This window comes from Portunus trituberculatus, chromosome 14 (assembly GCF_017591435.1).
Source record: "Portunus trituberculatus isolate SZX2019 chromosome 14, ASM1759143v1, whole genome shotgun sequence".
Lineage (NCBI taxonomy): Eukaryota > Metazoa > Arthropoda > Malacostraca > Decapoda > Portunidae > Portunus > Portunus trituberculatus.
In genome coordinates this window covers 20,117,323-20,132,274 of record NC_059268.1, presented here as the reverse complement: position 1 = coordinate 20,132,274, position 14,952 = coordinate 20,117,323, and the positions used below count along the sequence as shown (strand labels likewise).

General features: G+C 42.4%; 1 protein-coding gene across 6 annotated transcripts; it reads left to right on the top strand.

The window, feature by feature from the left end:
- Nucleotides 1-71: 71 nt before the first annotated feature.
- Nucleotides 72-14,547, top strand: LOC123503801 (nucleoporin p58/p45-like). 6 transcript variants are annotated; one of them, XR_006674612.1, is made up of 14 exons: nucleotides 5,096-5,259; nucleotides 5,590-5,649; nucleotides 5,884-6,030; nucleotides 6,142-6,252; nucleotides 6,365-6,613; nucleotides 6,768-6,869; nucleotides 7,288-7,378; nucleotides 7,621-7,795; nucleotides 8,147-8,342; nucleotides 8,703-8,903; nucleotides 9,172-9,289; nucleotides 9,617-9,843; nucleotides 12,526-12,586; nucleotides 14,241-14,471. XR_006674612.1 is itself a non-coding variant. In XM_045253829.1 (13 exons), the coding sequence occupies exons 2-13, from the start codon at nucleotides 5,640-5,642 to the stop codon at nucleotides 14,285-14,287; spliced, it is 1,674 nt and encodes a 557-aa protein (XP_045109764.1). In that variant the 5' UTR covers nucleotides 72-129; nucleotides 5,590-5,639; the 3' UTR covers nucleotides 14,288-14,471. The 6 variants fall into 6 exon arrangements, 5 of the variants coding, with proteins under 5 accessions (XP_045109764.1, XP_045109762.1, XP_045109761.1 ...); XM_045253829.1 differs by lacking the exons at nucleotides 5,096-5,259; nucleotides 12,526-12,586 and adding an exon at nucleotides 72-129; XM_045253827.1 differs by lacking the exon at nucleotides 12,526-12,586 and having other exon boundaries at nucleotides 5,076-5,136.
- Nucleotides 14,548-14,952: the final 405 nt, after the last annotated feature.

The following is a 14,952-nucleotide window of genomic DNA, read 5'->3' as shown; positions in this document are numbered from 1 at the left end:
ATTGTGTGTGTAGCCTCTCAGTAATCAGAGGTTAACTATTTAAACATGGTTGAGGACACAAAGTGGACAGTGGAGTGTGGGTGCCTGCTAGTGACACGGACAGCCGCCGCCGAGCAGTCTTTGGCTAACGTAAGTAATATATTGGTGTAACTCATCATTTCACGGTGGTGCCATGTCATAACCTAACGTTGGTAACCTCCAGGACAACATATCAGTGAACTAACACCTGCACATACTTATAAAACCAAATAATTCAAATCTTGAAAACGTAAACAAACCGATCCCCTGACCCGCCGCCTCTCTCTCAGCCATTATCTGCCTCATCTCTCACTCATTACAGGCCAGACAGGTCACAAAGTGGACCCATAGGCCTAATCTTTCATGTCAGTTGTTGAGATATATCCGCAATTACCTGATTTGTGTGCTATGGAGGCTCAGTGAGAAGAAGCGGGCCTACCCATGACGTCACGAGCCCCAGGCTGTGACGTCATCACCAGCTCCCGCCCAAAATGCCGGTCCCAGATGCTCGACTTCCACTATTATTTATATTTGTCTCAGTTCATTTATTTCGAGTCACAAGTGCCTTTTAAGGGTTTCTAATGATAGTTCGCAGTGTTTTACGTGTCTTCCATGCTTGAGTTGAGTGAAGTACGGTGATGTAGAGGGTGTTTATGACTTGAATGGGAGGGCCAAAATACGCTAAAATTTTTACCTCCGCTATCTGTGATTTTTTATTTGAGGTTGTAGCGAAGTGTTTGTGTTTTCAAAAGATGGTTTATCATGAGAAAAGTGTGCAAGGCTCCTGAGAAGTTAAAGATGTGGACTTTAAGAATGATATGTAGTCCTGTTAATATTGTAAACAACGTCATTTTTAAATATTATTTTTCTAATAGGGCGAGTTGCCAGGTTTTGATATATCGAAATGATAGTCATAATTTTTGAAAAACGTTATCGATTCAGTTGAATGAAATTGGTGGGCTTTGAAATTGTGTTTAAGCAAGTCGAAGTTCTAATACTTTATTTAGTATATTTTTGAGCTATTTTTATTATTCCTTTTCTCGGCAATGTTTTTGTATTTTAGAAGTTAGTTTCGATTGATAACGAGTCAGAATTTTTATAACATTCGTGTCCAGCTGCCTTTTTGGGAATCCTCATTTTCAAAATGATTTGCGTAACGAATATATGTGACGTCATCAAGGAGGGTTGACCCCACCCCGGCTGGACCCAGGCCGATACCTGGCTCCAGGCCCGAGGGTGTGGGGTGTGTGTGTGTGTGTGTGTGTGTGTGTGTGTGTGTGTGTGTGTGTGTGTGTGTGTGTGTGTGTGTGTGTGTGTGTGTGTGTGTGTGTGTGTGTGTGTGTGTGTGTGTGTGTGTGTGTGTGTGTGTTGCCTTATCTTTCGTTATAAGGGAGCCCACCAGCTGGAACCACTGACACCCAGCTCCCAGCTGGAGGGTGTTGGAGGAAGGTGGTTGTGTGTGTGTGTGTGTGTGTGTGTGTGTGTGTGTGTGTTCATTTTCTTTCATGGTACTTAGCTGTGTGTGTGTGTGTGTGTGTGTGTGTAATTCACTATGGTCGTGGTAGTCACCCAGCCAGCCTTCCCATTACGGAGCAAGCTCAGAGCTCATAGAGCGATCTTCGGATAGGACTGAGACTGTGTGTGTGTGTGTGTGTGTGTGTGTGTGTGTGTGCCTTATCTTTCGTTATGGGGGAGCCCACCAGCTGGAACCACTGACACCCAGCTCCCAGCTGGAGGGTGTTGGAGGGGGAGGTGGCTGTGTGTGTGTGTGTGTGTGTGTGTGTGTGTGTGTGTGTGTCCTTTTCTTTCATGGTACTTAGTGTGTGTGTGTGTGTGTGTGTGTGTGTGTGTGTGTGTGTGTTCACTGGTCGTGTGGTCACCCAGCCAGCCTTCCCATTACGGAGCAAGCTCAGAGCTCATAGACCGATCTTCGGTTAGGACTGAGACTGTGTGTGTGTGTGTGTGTGTGTGTGTATGTGTGTGTGTGTGAACAGTGTGTGTGTTGTGTTGCCCATTTGCCTGCCGCCTGGGACTGAACCCGGACCCTCTGTGTGTGTGTGTGTGTGTGTAACCACTACACTGCGTGTGTGTGTGTGTGTGTATGTGTGTGATTCACTATGGTCGCCCGGTAGTTACCCAGCCAGCCTTCCCCATTACGGAACAAGCTCAGAGCACAGATCTTCGGATAGACTCTGACTGTGTGTGTGTGTGTGTGTGTGTGTGTGTGTGTGTGTGTGTCGTTATTTCACCGTTCTGTATACGTTTCATCTCTGGCGTCCCTCTTTATTATCCTAGTCTGTCAACACAAACTGCACATTTCGCCTATAGCGAAATGTGTCCTATTCTTAGCGCTTATTGAGCAAGGGGAAGCTGATATATAGGAAACACACAGCCCGGAGCAAAGCAAGGTGCTTCTATCGCCTCGCCTCGCCCCGCCGTGTTAACCCCTGCAGTAACATGACGTGTTTTCATATCTATTCTGGCTATTACTCAATGATTTTATACAGCTTCACAAACTTATGTGGGGATTAAAATAGTGAAAACTGGCCATTAATCTCTGACACCGTAGACCCTTCTTATTGTAAGCAAAATCATCTAATCACACACAAACTATCGTAAAAATGCCACTTAAGGGATTAGACCTATCAGTTACCAACAGATTTCTTTAGATAAGAGATGAAATTTCCTTGAACGTGGAATTTTGTCGTGAAATCATTAATAGTTTGGTTGTGAAATACACGTTCTTGTCGATTAAGTTATGTAGAAATGAAGGTTCAGTGTGTACATGCACTGTGAGTGTCTTGTTCGGGAGTAGACCAGAGAAAGCGATGAATGACTGAGGGCACTACCATAGTATAGACATCCCGTCACCTACCTCTCAGCTGCGTGGGTTTGAATTCTGTTACCAATATAGCGACATAATCTCTCTCTCTCTCTCTCTCTCTCTCTCTCTCTCTCTCTCTCTCTGTTTTTGTATTTTAGAAGTTAGTTTCGATTGATAACGAGTCAGAATTTTTAAAACATTCGTGTCCAGCTGCCTTTTTGGGAATCCTCATTTTCAAAATGATTTGCGTAACGAATAAATGTGACGTCATCAAGGAGGCTCTCTGGATCCATACCTGGCTCCAGGCCGATACCTGGCTCCAGTGTGTGTGTGTGTGTGTGTGTGTGTGTGTGTGTGTGTGTGTCTCTCTCTCTCTCTCTCTCTCTCACCAGCTAACCACTGGTGTGAGGAAAGTGTGTGTGTGTGTGTGTGTGTGTGTGTGTGTGTGTGTGTGTGTGTGTGTGTGTGTGTGTTGTCTTGTGTATGATGGAGCCCACCAGCTGGAACCACTGACACCCACTCCCAGCTGGAGGGTGTTGAAAAGTGGCTGTGTGTGTGTGTGTGTGTGTGTGTGTGTGTGTGTGTGTGTGTGTGTGTCACATAGAGCGACTTATAGCTGAGACTGTGTGTGTGTGTGTGTGTGTGTGTGTGTGTGTGTGTGTGTTGCCGTCGTTATGGGGTACAGTACCGTTAAGGCTGGTACCGGTATTACTTGCCCACCACTAGCAGTTAGCCAGTTTCGCAGTTTCCGTTGGCAGCGTTAGCATCATATCAGCCAGCCGTCTACCCACACACATGATGTACTACGTCACAGCAGGCTGCGGCAAGGCGGGGGCAGCTGCCTTCACACCTTGTGATGCCTAATAAATAAAGACGGGTAGAGACGTTACCCACAATACACACACACACACACACACACACACACACACACACACACACACAGAGAGAGAGAGAGAGAGAGAGAGAGAGAGAGAGTGAGGGTGGGGTGACGGACATGATCTCTCTCTCTCTCTCTCTCTCTCTCTCTCTCTCTCTCTCTCTCTCTCATCAATGGGGAGATTGGAAGGAAAGTGAAGGAGCGAAAAGGAGGCAACTCTATTGGTCGAAGTGGAATAAAACAGGGTCAAGTAATATGACATGACCTTTAGGAAAGGGAGATGGAGGGAAGGGAGAGAGAGAGAGAGAGAGAGAGAGAGAGAGAGAGAGAGAGAGAGAGAGAGAGAGAGAGAGAGAGAGAGAGAGGAGAGAAAGGAATGAGAGGAAGTGGATGGAGGAGGGTAAGGAGTTATAGGAAGAAGAGAGGAGGAGGAGTAAGGAGGTAGAGGCAGGGAGGGTGGAGACCCGTGACGCTGAGCCCCGCTATGATAAGCTTCTGGCATTCTATATCCATTATACTATTATTTTCTCTATTTTAGTTATATCAAGAAAGAAATTATCTGCTAATGTCAACTATAAGTGCATGCACATAATTCACATTCTCATATTATAATAACATTGAAAGTCAAGTGAAACATGGTCTCATGATATACGGCCTACCTTGTACAGAAGAAGTTAAAAACCTCAGTCTAACTACACCAAGAGATTAGTTTTCTTACACGATTCTCTCCCTTACGTTAAGTTAGGTTAGTGAAAAGTAATCATTTCGTACTCGGTTTACTCGGTTTCACAGTGTAATCAATACCGAAATACTCGGTTTGCAGGAAGTACTCGGTTCGCCCATCACTACTTTATTTCTACTTTCTTTTTCCTTCTACTATTATAATTTACATACCTGAGCCTAGAAACACATGAAAACACGTAGATGTCACTGAATATTACGCAAAATATTGACGAACCGAGGTGTTAAAAGAGAAGCCAACTCGACGCTATGATTGGCTGTCACCATCAGAGAGAGCGGGAAGTGGGGTGAGTCGGCTAAATTACGTAAATAATTTTGAAAATGACGTATAGAAAAATCGAAGCCATGTACGAATGCTTGCTATTTTATGACTCGATAAATACTGAAACTAATATCCACACCATCAAAATATTTCTTACCTAACTAGTTTTAAAAAATTGTGTGAATTAAGTATATTAAAAGTATAAAAAATCTTCGCTTATCAAACTCCCAAAACATCCAGCCATTTCCACTTTATACTTATCAAAAATATATTAGATAGTATAAACTCTCTTCTCAGGCATTTTATCTTCTCTATCTACGAATTTATTTAACATGTCTATCTGCGCGCCGTTACAAAGAGTGAGTATTGCAGCGCGGCGTAGGTCTGTTTACCACCACCAAAGGAATTAACTGTGTACGGAGTTCTTTAAATGATTTGCACGTCCAAATTCCTCCCACCTTAGCATTGAAGGCAAGCGGAGTGTGACCACCATATCAGCCGTGAGATAAAGAACGAGTATTCAGAACGCAAGCCAGGGTCAGCCACTACTAGCTGTTCACAAGGCAGCTTTGAATTCGCCTTAGTGCCGAAATGTTTCCTATGAGACGATGATTTTGAAGCAATATAAGTGTCTGCTGTGTTATTTTAGTCTATTCATAGTCTCATTGTGATTGCCAGACCAAACTCCTTGTCTAGTTATGAGTAAATAATGTATGTGAGGATTGGGAAGGCTGTATACATGGCACTGTCTTAATATACACGTCCCGCCAGCGTATATATCATTATATGTTTTATTTGCTTTATCAATTAGGTTTATGGATTTTTATCTGATTTATTTTAAGTTGTGATGTATTTTCTCATGTGCAGATCCAAAGAGTTACAAGGCAGTGTGGTGAACTCAGCGTTATACAGCCCTCATGATGCCTGGTAAGCCAATAAGTGATAAGGTCTAGTGCAGCAATAAGCATGTGTGTTTGGTGTATGTCGAAGTGTGTGTGGCATCTTAAGAGATTGCCTGTAGAAGAGATGAAAGAATGATGTGATGACAAGGTTATGATGTTAGGTGTTTATTACCCATCAAGCTGTTGTTTGGCCATGTGGCTTATTAAATAGAGTTATTTAATATTTTGTCTGTGTATTTTCATGTTCCTTTCTTCTCAGGTACGAGCTCATCAGGTGGTGGCTTCAGTTTTGGCCAACCACAGACGGCACCAGTACAGACCACCACTAAAAGCCTTTTTGGCACAAGCGGTGGAGGATTTAGTTTTGGAACTGGGACACCACAGGCAGCATCTCAGCCCCAGCAAGGTAGACATCCACTGAATAGATGGTTTATCATATATGCTTCAAATATTGACCTTTATTCATTAGCATGCCAGCTCACTTCACACATTTTCATTCCTATTGTCTTGCCTTCAGCCTCCCTAGGTTTTGGTACTGGCAGCACTTCAGGAGGGTTTTCTCTTGGCCAGCCAGCAGCCACTAGTGCTCCTGGGAGTGGGTTCAGCTTCAGTGCCACCACTCCTGCAGGTAACTGATTAATTTTGCTGTGGCAGAGTAATATATGTACTAAAAATGGGTATTCCTTCTCATTCATGCATAAAAGTACATATTCTTAATCATTCTTTCATTCTTAACTTAGCACCGGCCACAACCACAAGTAGCTTCAGTTTTGGTCTGCCGACAAGCACGACGGCACCAGCTGTTGGCAGTTTCGCTCTGCCCACTGCCTCTGTAGCTCCGGCCTCTACTGCTCCCACCACTCTCACAGGGTTCTCTTTTGGGACCACACCAGCTGCTCCCACCACCACAACCTCCGCCACCACTGGCTTCTCCTTTGGTCTTGGGGCGCCGGCAGCAACCAGCACGCCATCACTCTTGTTCTCTGGAGGTACTTTGAGCTGTAGAAAAGAGTCCATTGCCTCCTGCTCTTCCTTTTTCTGTTCCTCTAAAGAAAAAGAAGGCCAAGTGAATGACCATAGATAACTTGGAGACAGGATCGTACACAGAGTTTGCTCTTTATATATATTTCCATGGATTTCCAGGTACAGCTGCCCCTGCCATTACTACACCAGCTGCCACCACAGCTGTCGTCCCTGCCAGCTCCTTTGGTCTTGGGGGAGCTCAACCACCCTCAGCCAGCACTGGTAACATCCTATACTCTCTCTCTCTCTCTCTCTCTCTCTCTCTCTCTCTCTCTCTCTCTCTCTCTCTCTCTCTCTCTCTCTCTCTCTCTCTCTCTCTCTCTCTCTCTCTTTCAGCATAGTAATTGATAGGAATAGGAAAGAACAGTCTTCTGAATGTTTTAATGCAATGTAGTGAAGGGTGTACAAGAAAACAGTCTTCAAGAAGTGCTGGTGTTGTATTGCTTTCACAATAACAGCCAGCCATGATAACTAATGTTGCTACAGAGATTTGGCCCATACCAGGTCAAACAAGGTCTAGAGAGGTCTGAAGTCATGTGTAAGTGATCTCTTAATATTTCTTACAGCTATGCAATTACTGGTTTTCCTTCTCTTCATGTTGTGGACTAGGGTTGAAATGTAATGCAGGTTTTCTCTTCAGATGCAAATAGCTCTGGCTCCAAGACTAGCGGCAAGTCAACTAAAGACCAGCATCTTTCCCAGGACTTGTTTGCTACCATTGCTGTCTTTGAGTAAGTGAATTGATCCAGAATCCTGCCTGGGAAGTATGAGTTATGGGTTTATGATTACTACATACACATTATATCTTGCTTTGATGGGAATTCAGGTATGCTTGTGTTTGATATAGTGAAATCTTGTATGTGAGTTTGCGTTGTGATTTCCAGCTAAAAGAACTGAAATATGTGTGTACAACTGGAGTCTTTGATAATCAGGATATAAAAGTAGAAGGCACGAATCTTTCCCATTACTCTAGGTCACGGAAAAATGCAGAAAATGCAGCATCGGAAGAGAACATTCGACAGACTGCTGCTCCTTTCCACAAGATTGGGGAGAAGGCAAAGGAGATCCAAAAAGTCTTAGCGGAAATAGCCAGTGATCACCTGCAGCTTCAGGCAAACACCTCCAACCTGAAGGGGGAAGTGATGAAGGTAGGTAGGTGTGTCTCGTCCTGGTGGTGGTGTAATGGCATCTCTCATATGATGAATGAGTGACTGTTTTCATGAATCATTGAGTGACCTGACATCACTAGCATATTATATTGTCGGCTTTACTTTATTATATTTTGTGTATATGATTTAACATTGGCAATTTGAACATCAAGATACTGTCATTCATCCAGACCTTTGTAACTTTTGCTATCATTGTACATTGTAGGGGAAAAAAGGAAAACATTTCATTGATGCCTGAAATGTTGCTCACAGAATAGCTCCCCACACTGTTAACTTGATGGACTTAGAGCAGCCAGTAGAGTGAACCTTTATTGTTATCACTTGCTATAGGAAGCAGAGCATGTGGAGATGGCCAAGAGGACCAAAGAGACCCCAATGGGTCTTCAGGGGGACAACAAGGCTCCTGAGGTATTCTTCATCAACTTGGTGCGCTCCTTTGAGGCAGAGATGATGTACTTTCGAACCAAGATAGAAGAGGTATCCCAATGCATGCAGGCAGCCAGCAATCCGTGCGAGACTGAGGAAGGTAAGTACTATAATATTAAATACTGTACTATGACATTGAAAGACAAGGTCAGAAGCCACCAGACTGTAGCTACTGCAGGTTTATGTGAGGCTTTAAAGGATAGTGTTCCATTATGAAGATATCAAAGACTGAATATGCCGTTTGAGATTGCAATGTCTGACTTAATGAGGTTAACTAATGACTTAGGACCTAAGTCTCAATACATATAAGCTTTAGATTAATGATGGTGCATGTTTTGCAATGCTGGTGCACAGTAGTGATGTAGTCAGTGTTGGCTAAAAAGGAAAGGATACTTAAATCTTTGCTGGCATGTTCATCACTCACACACTCACACACACACATACACTTGGTGATCTCCAGACATTGCCGAGGTGCTACAACGGGAGCACGACACCTTGAAGGATCTGGCAGCCAAGGTGTACGCCAAGCACAGCCAGCTGGTGGAGCTGAGCCATCACCTCAACACCAAGGCAAGCCCCAATGAACAAGAATTCTTCCGACCTCAGGCCAAGGAGAACACCAAGACTCCGGCCTCGTCTGTGGTGCGGCCTGTGCTGGGGGGTGAGTTGGGCTTTGTAATACTAGGTATTTCTTTGCCTTTCAACTGGAATATATGGTGATCTTATAATTTTTAATTCACTGATGAGACTTAATTTCTGGTGGGCACTGATGGTGGTGTGTGAGCGGTATTAGCAGTGATAAGTCATTATGAGAGATGAATGCATGTAGGTGTAACAAGACATATTTCATAGGTAGTAGTATTGATTGTAATGGAAACCAGCAGTCAGCACACTTGTATGTTGGTTAATTTGGACATTTGGCACTTTAGGTGGAGGGAGTGGCTTGTTAGCATTCCAGGAGCAACAGCAGCGAGCCAAGGCTGTCACCCTGGGGGCTGCCCCGCCCACACTGCCCCTCGCCCACACCACCACACCCTCCATGTTCAGGTGTGCTTGTAGTGTTAAGGATTCCACTTGTGTTTCATGTGTAGGGAATGCTGCACCAATAAGTTAGCCTGAAGAATGGACCAGAAATATTAACAAAGCATCTCTAAACTTGTGCTTACCTTTCCTGCAAAACTTATGTACATCAGATACTTCTTGTTGTTTTTTCTTTTGATCTAATTTGGATTCTGTCTTGAAAATATAATATGGGAGAGGCCAAGTTTATTAATAACCATGGGATTTTCTAGTGGGTCAGATGATTCTTTTTTCCTTGAATGTACTCATGATAATTGCCTCACACTAATAATTCCTTGTATTTTCCTCCACTAGTGGCAACTCCAACACCACCTCCATGTGCTCCCTTGGGCCATGCTTTGGCAACTCAGGGTTTGGCCTTGGGACGGGTCTTACAGGGACTGGCAACACCACTTTTGGAACGAAGCCTCTGTTTGGGAACACTTCAACCTTTGGCAACACCAGCACTCCTGGAGGGTTGCAACAGAGCAGCACTGCCAGCCCCTTCAGCCTCAGCTCTCCATTCAACACTAAGCCTTTTGGTGGGTAACAACATCTTGCTAGGTTGTGATCTGTGATTGTTTGTGTACGTGCAAGTTGTTCTACGGAGAAGTTGCTGCTGTGTGGATTCTCTTCAAGGGCCATTTCATAACAAGGAAGCAAGTTTACTTCAGTGGTGATATTATGTACTTCAGTCTTCATGTTATTTCTTATGTTGATAATTTTACCATCTATTCATTACTTTGGGAAGGACAAATAAAAGTGTGGTTCTCAGGAAACTGTTTATGTCATGGAGGTTTTGGATCATAGGAGAATTTACAGAGTAGAATGTGGAAGCCAAATGATCAGGAGCTTTGTTCTCTAGAAGGATTTCGGTATGTTTTTCTTGTGGAATTTGAATCAGTAGAGCCCTGTGAGTATTGTCCATATCTTGAAACACTTCTGTGCTACACTTCACTACTTCAAAAAGATTTATAGTTGAAGCTTCATGGGCTTGTAAGTGTGTTTTTAATGTTCTAGGGACAGATTAACAAGATTTTTATATTGTTAAAAGAAGCAGCAGCTTTGAGAAACCAGTTTATCATCAGTGTGGCCTTTGAAAATAGTTCAAGATAGTCTGACCTCTCTACTCAATTGTTTTCCTGAATTGGACAACCAAAGGAAATGTCTCCCTATGGATGAGTTAAGCAAAGATCACAAAGCTTCAAGTTTTTCTCTTTGACATTCATACATGGAATATTTGCCAGAAAAGCACTTGTGGCTGCATGAATGGCTGTGTGGAATGTGAGGGAAGTGAATGAAGAAGACGTGGAACTTTGTAAATTTATTCATAGGTAGTAAGTGTGAATAACTGCGTTGTATTTGTCATTAGTAATATCTCTAATATGAATCCTGCTTAATATAGGACGTGGGACTGATGGTGATGATGACGACGACAATTACTCGTCTTGAGAGAGTTGATTGTTCCCTTGTGTTCATGAATCAAAGATATCCTGAAATGGCTTAGGAAAATATGGAGGTTCACTATCAACTCTATAAGGCTCATGATCTATGTATTTGTGTACTGCTTGGAGCTTAGTGAGTCAGATAAAGTGAGATGTGCACACACACACACATGCACACACCGTAGCTCAGTGGTTAGAGCGCTGGCTTCACAAGCCAGAGGACCGGGGTTCGATTCCCCGGCCGGGTGGAGATATTTGGGTGTGTCTCCTTTCACGTGTAGCCCCTGTTCACCTAGCAGTGAGTAGGTACGGGATGTAAATCGAGGAGTTGTGACCTTGTTGTCCCGGTGTGTGGTGTGTGCCTGGTCTCAGGCCTATCCAAAGATCGGAAATAATGAGCTCTGAGCTCGTTCCGTAGGGTAACGTCTGGCTGTCCCGTCAGACACTGCAGCAGATCAAACAGTGAAGCACACACACAAAGATCTTTCAAAGAGTCAATGATCTGTCTTTATACAAAGCTGAGATCCTGCAACTGTGCAATCTCAACCTTTTTCAGCTGTGATGCATCTTCTGTTGTCCTCTATTATTGCTTATGTGGTTGCTGCTTTTGTAAGCTTCCTAATTGCTGGGCTGTGCTTTTCCACAGCTTTGCTACTCAAAACTCTTTGTGTATCCTCACTCTTATACCTTTATCATCAAGTATTCTTGTATTTTCACAGCTGTTGTGAACGGTGGTAATGCTTGAGGCAAGGACAGTTCAAGGGAAGACACAAAGTTGAGGAAGGAAAGTTATTTCACTAGTTATAGGTTTCCACATGGAAGATTAGATGAATGAATGGGTGGAGAGGTAATAGCAGTGAGGAGAGAACACCTATTAAAGGGAAAGGCAAACTTTTTCCATATATAAGGTAGATTGATAGATTATACATACAAGTTATTGAAATTGTTACAAATATTCAATGTTTTTGCAGACGTTAACTTTATGTGATCATCATAAACCTTGTAAAATATCAGTAATATTTATACATAGAACTTTGCATTAATATACTGTAGTAGTGTAGTAGTTATAGAAATTGACACATTTTACCAGTATAATATTGTTGCCATCACAGTATACAGTTCTTACAGTTGTTTAATTTGAAATTCCATTTTTCAGACCTGTTTGAATTTCAGTGTAAATATATTACCTTTTTGAAGTGTGCCTCTTGTTGAATGTATTCTCTAACCTGTATAGCTTGCAGCTCTGCTTGAGGGAGGTTGACTTTTGATTCATTGCAGCATTGTAGTGGTGGTGGTGTGAGGGGTGGGCTGTGTCACTACTTGTAAAGGGCTGTGGTTGCCTCTGTTGTCTTGGTTTCCAGGACCATGCATGCCTAGAATGAATCTGTCTACTGGTGACCTAACGAATCCTTTTTAACTGTCTTTGAATATCTGTACATCCAGTCCTTCCATATAATGAAAGATGAAGGATTTTTATATTTTTAGGGGATCCATGTAAGTCACAGTGTAATGGCAAATGACTGTGTGTTATATGTGGTGATCTATTTAGAAGAACGCTCAGAGGTGGTGGTGGTCTGGTTCACTAACCACCTGAGAAGAGGAACATTTGTGAGGCCTCTCATCCTCCTCTTTCTGTCCTCTACCTGCCTCTCCTCTTTCTCTTCCCTGGCTCTCTTTCATTCTACTGTCATTCTCTTTTCTTGCCTCTTCCTCCCAACTCCCTTTCTGTCAGTCTACTAACACATTCTCTTGACTTGACCTCACGTGCGTCATTTGCAGGGTCGTGAGTTCCCGGGTCAGAGGACACAGGACGAGTGTGCGCTAGAGGGATGATCGGAAAGTGAGTGAGAGTCTGCTTGTGCTTGTGGGTTGTCAGAACATAATCTTGACTCCCTTTCTTTTCCTTTATTATCATGATTACTACGATTATTTAGCTTTTTAATCTTATTACTTCTACTGTACCCTTTTCATTTTTTTTTTTTTTTTTTTTTTTTTTCCTCCATCACATGTATTTTTGTCATCATTCTACTCTATCCACCTTTTGATCTGTCCACCCTTGGCTTCCACTCCCCCATGGTTTCAAAAAGGAGTAGTGTTACTGCAGGTAGACACAGCAGCAGGTGGTGATGTGCGTGAGTGTTCCCTTCAGCCACCAAGAGAAGGTTGACAGACATCTGGTCAGTGTTGAGGCTGTGGTGATGATATGTACTTCACTTTATTTCTCATTTGGTCACTGAGATGTAATTTTTTTTTTTCATCTTTACTTGTGTATTTGTTTCTATTATTTTGTTACTGTATTGTTTTAAGGGCATAGTTCATGGTGTTGCTCAATAGCTTCAATCTCCAGGAAAGTCATTTTATCTTTTATTTGCACAAATGTATTTTTTTTTTTTTTCAACATTCAGTAGGTTCATTATGTAAGCATAGTGGCTAGCATGGAAGCATGTTTGCTATTCGCATTTGTCATAAATATAAATGAGGAAGACAGTCATACAGATTATGTATGTTTTTAATACCTTATTGTCTTTCAGAGTATATATTTGTTAGTGTAACTTCAATGATCTATTTTCTGTGGTAAAACTATAAATGCTAGTATATCTTAAGCTACTCTTGATCACCATTTGTACCTTGCCAGCTGAGACACACACAGTTCTCTGGACCACCACCATTTGTACCTTGCCAGCTGAGACACACACAGTTCTCTGGACCACCACCATTTGTACCTTGCCAGCTGAGATACACACAATTTCCTGGATCACTATTTGTACCCTGCCAGCTGACACACACAGTTCCCTGGATCACCACCATTTGTACCTTGCCAGCTGAGACACACAATTCCTGGATCACCATTTGTACCTTGCCAGCTGAGACACACAATTCCTGGATCACCATTTGTACCTTGCCAGCTGAGACACACAATTCCTGGATCACCATTTGTACCTAGCCAGCTGAGATACACAGTTCCTTTGCCTCAGACCTACTTTATTGGGTCTTGTATTGTTCACTCACCTCATAGTACAATGTAAGACAAGCACCAGCACCATCCTTTTGTAAGTTGGACATTCATGGCAGGTGAAGAATATTTTACGACTCACCAGACTTACACTAGACTTGGCATCATTTATATTCCATTAGTTCTCTGTATTCATGAGTGTGTATAGGTCATCTCATTCATGGTCAGCTTTGCTCAAACCTCTGCTCCAGTGATCCAGTGTTAAATTTTGAAATGCTATTAATCTTGGAGATGTTATTAATAATCCCACCTCTTGTATCTGTAATTCACTTTTTTTGCACATTTATCATATTGTGTTATCACTTTGCACATTCTCTCTCACTGTCTCTGTCTCTCACCAAGCAGTAATATTCTCATGTCATATTCACCTTAACACATTTTGATAGCTTTAGGAGTGACAACCTTCAGTGTTTCTCACCTCCCTACACTTTACTACACTCTGACAAGGAATCCACGCTTCACTTCCTCTTTCTCTTCTCAGGAACCGAAGATGATGATGGGGACAGTCGGAGGAAGAGGCGGCTGTAGTGGCATGTCTCTGTGTTTTTGTTGAGTCCACCTGCCTCTCTCAGCCTCGTCCACACCCACACCACCCTCATACTGTGCTGCTCATGGTGGTGGTGGTGGTGGTGGTGGTGATGATGGTAATGGTGATAGTTAACAGTAATGATTCTTTCTTGTTGTCTAGTGTTCTCTGCTGTTCTCTTTCTCTTTCTTTCTTTCTTTCTTTCTTTCTTTCTTTCTTTCTTTCTTTCTTTCTTTCTTTCTTTCTTTCTTTCTCTCTCTCTCTCTCTCTCTCTCTCTCTCTCTCTCTCTCTCTCTCTCTCTCTCTCTCTCTCTCTCTCTCTCTCTCTCTCTCTCTAGCATTCTTATGACAGTTATTATTATTATCATTATTATTATTATTATTATTATTATTATTATTATTATTATTATTATTATTATTATTACTACTACTACTACTATTGTTGTTATTGTTATTACCATTATTCATCTAGAGAACATTGAAAATTTCTATCATACATAAGAGGTGCAAAGTTTGCCAATACAGCTGACGCCTTCCAAACTGCCAGTACACATTATGGTTCTACTGTTGTCTTTGTATAGAAATTTTGTAACTGTTTGTTTTTATATGCATCCAAAATAGATTATTATACATAGTGAAATGTGCTATTTTTAACAAGGTTCGGTGC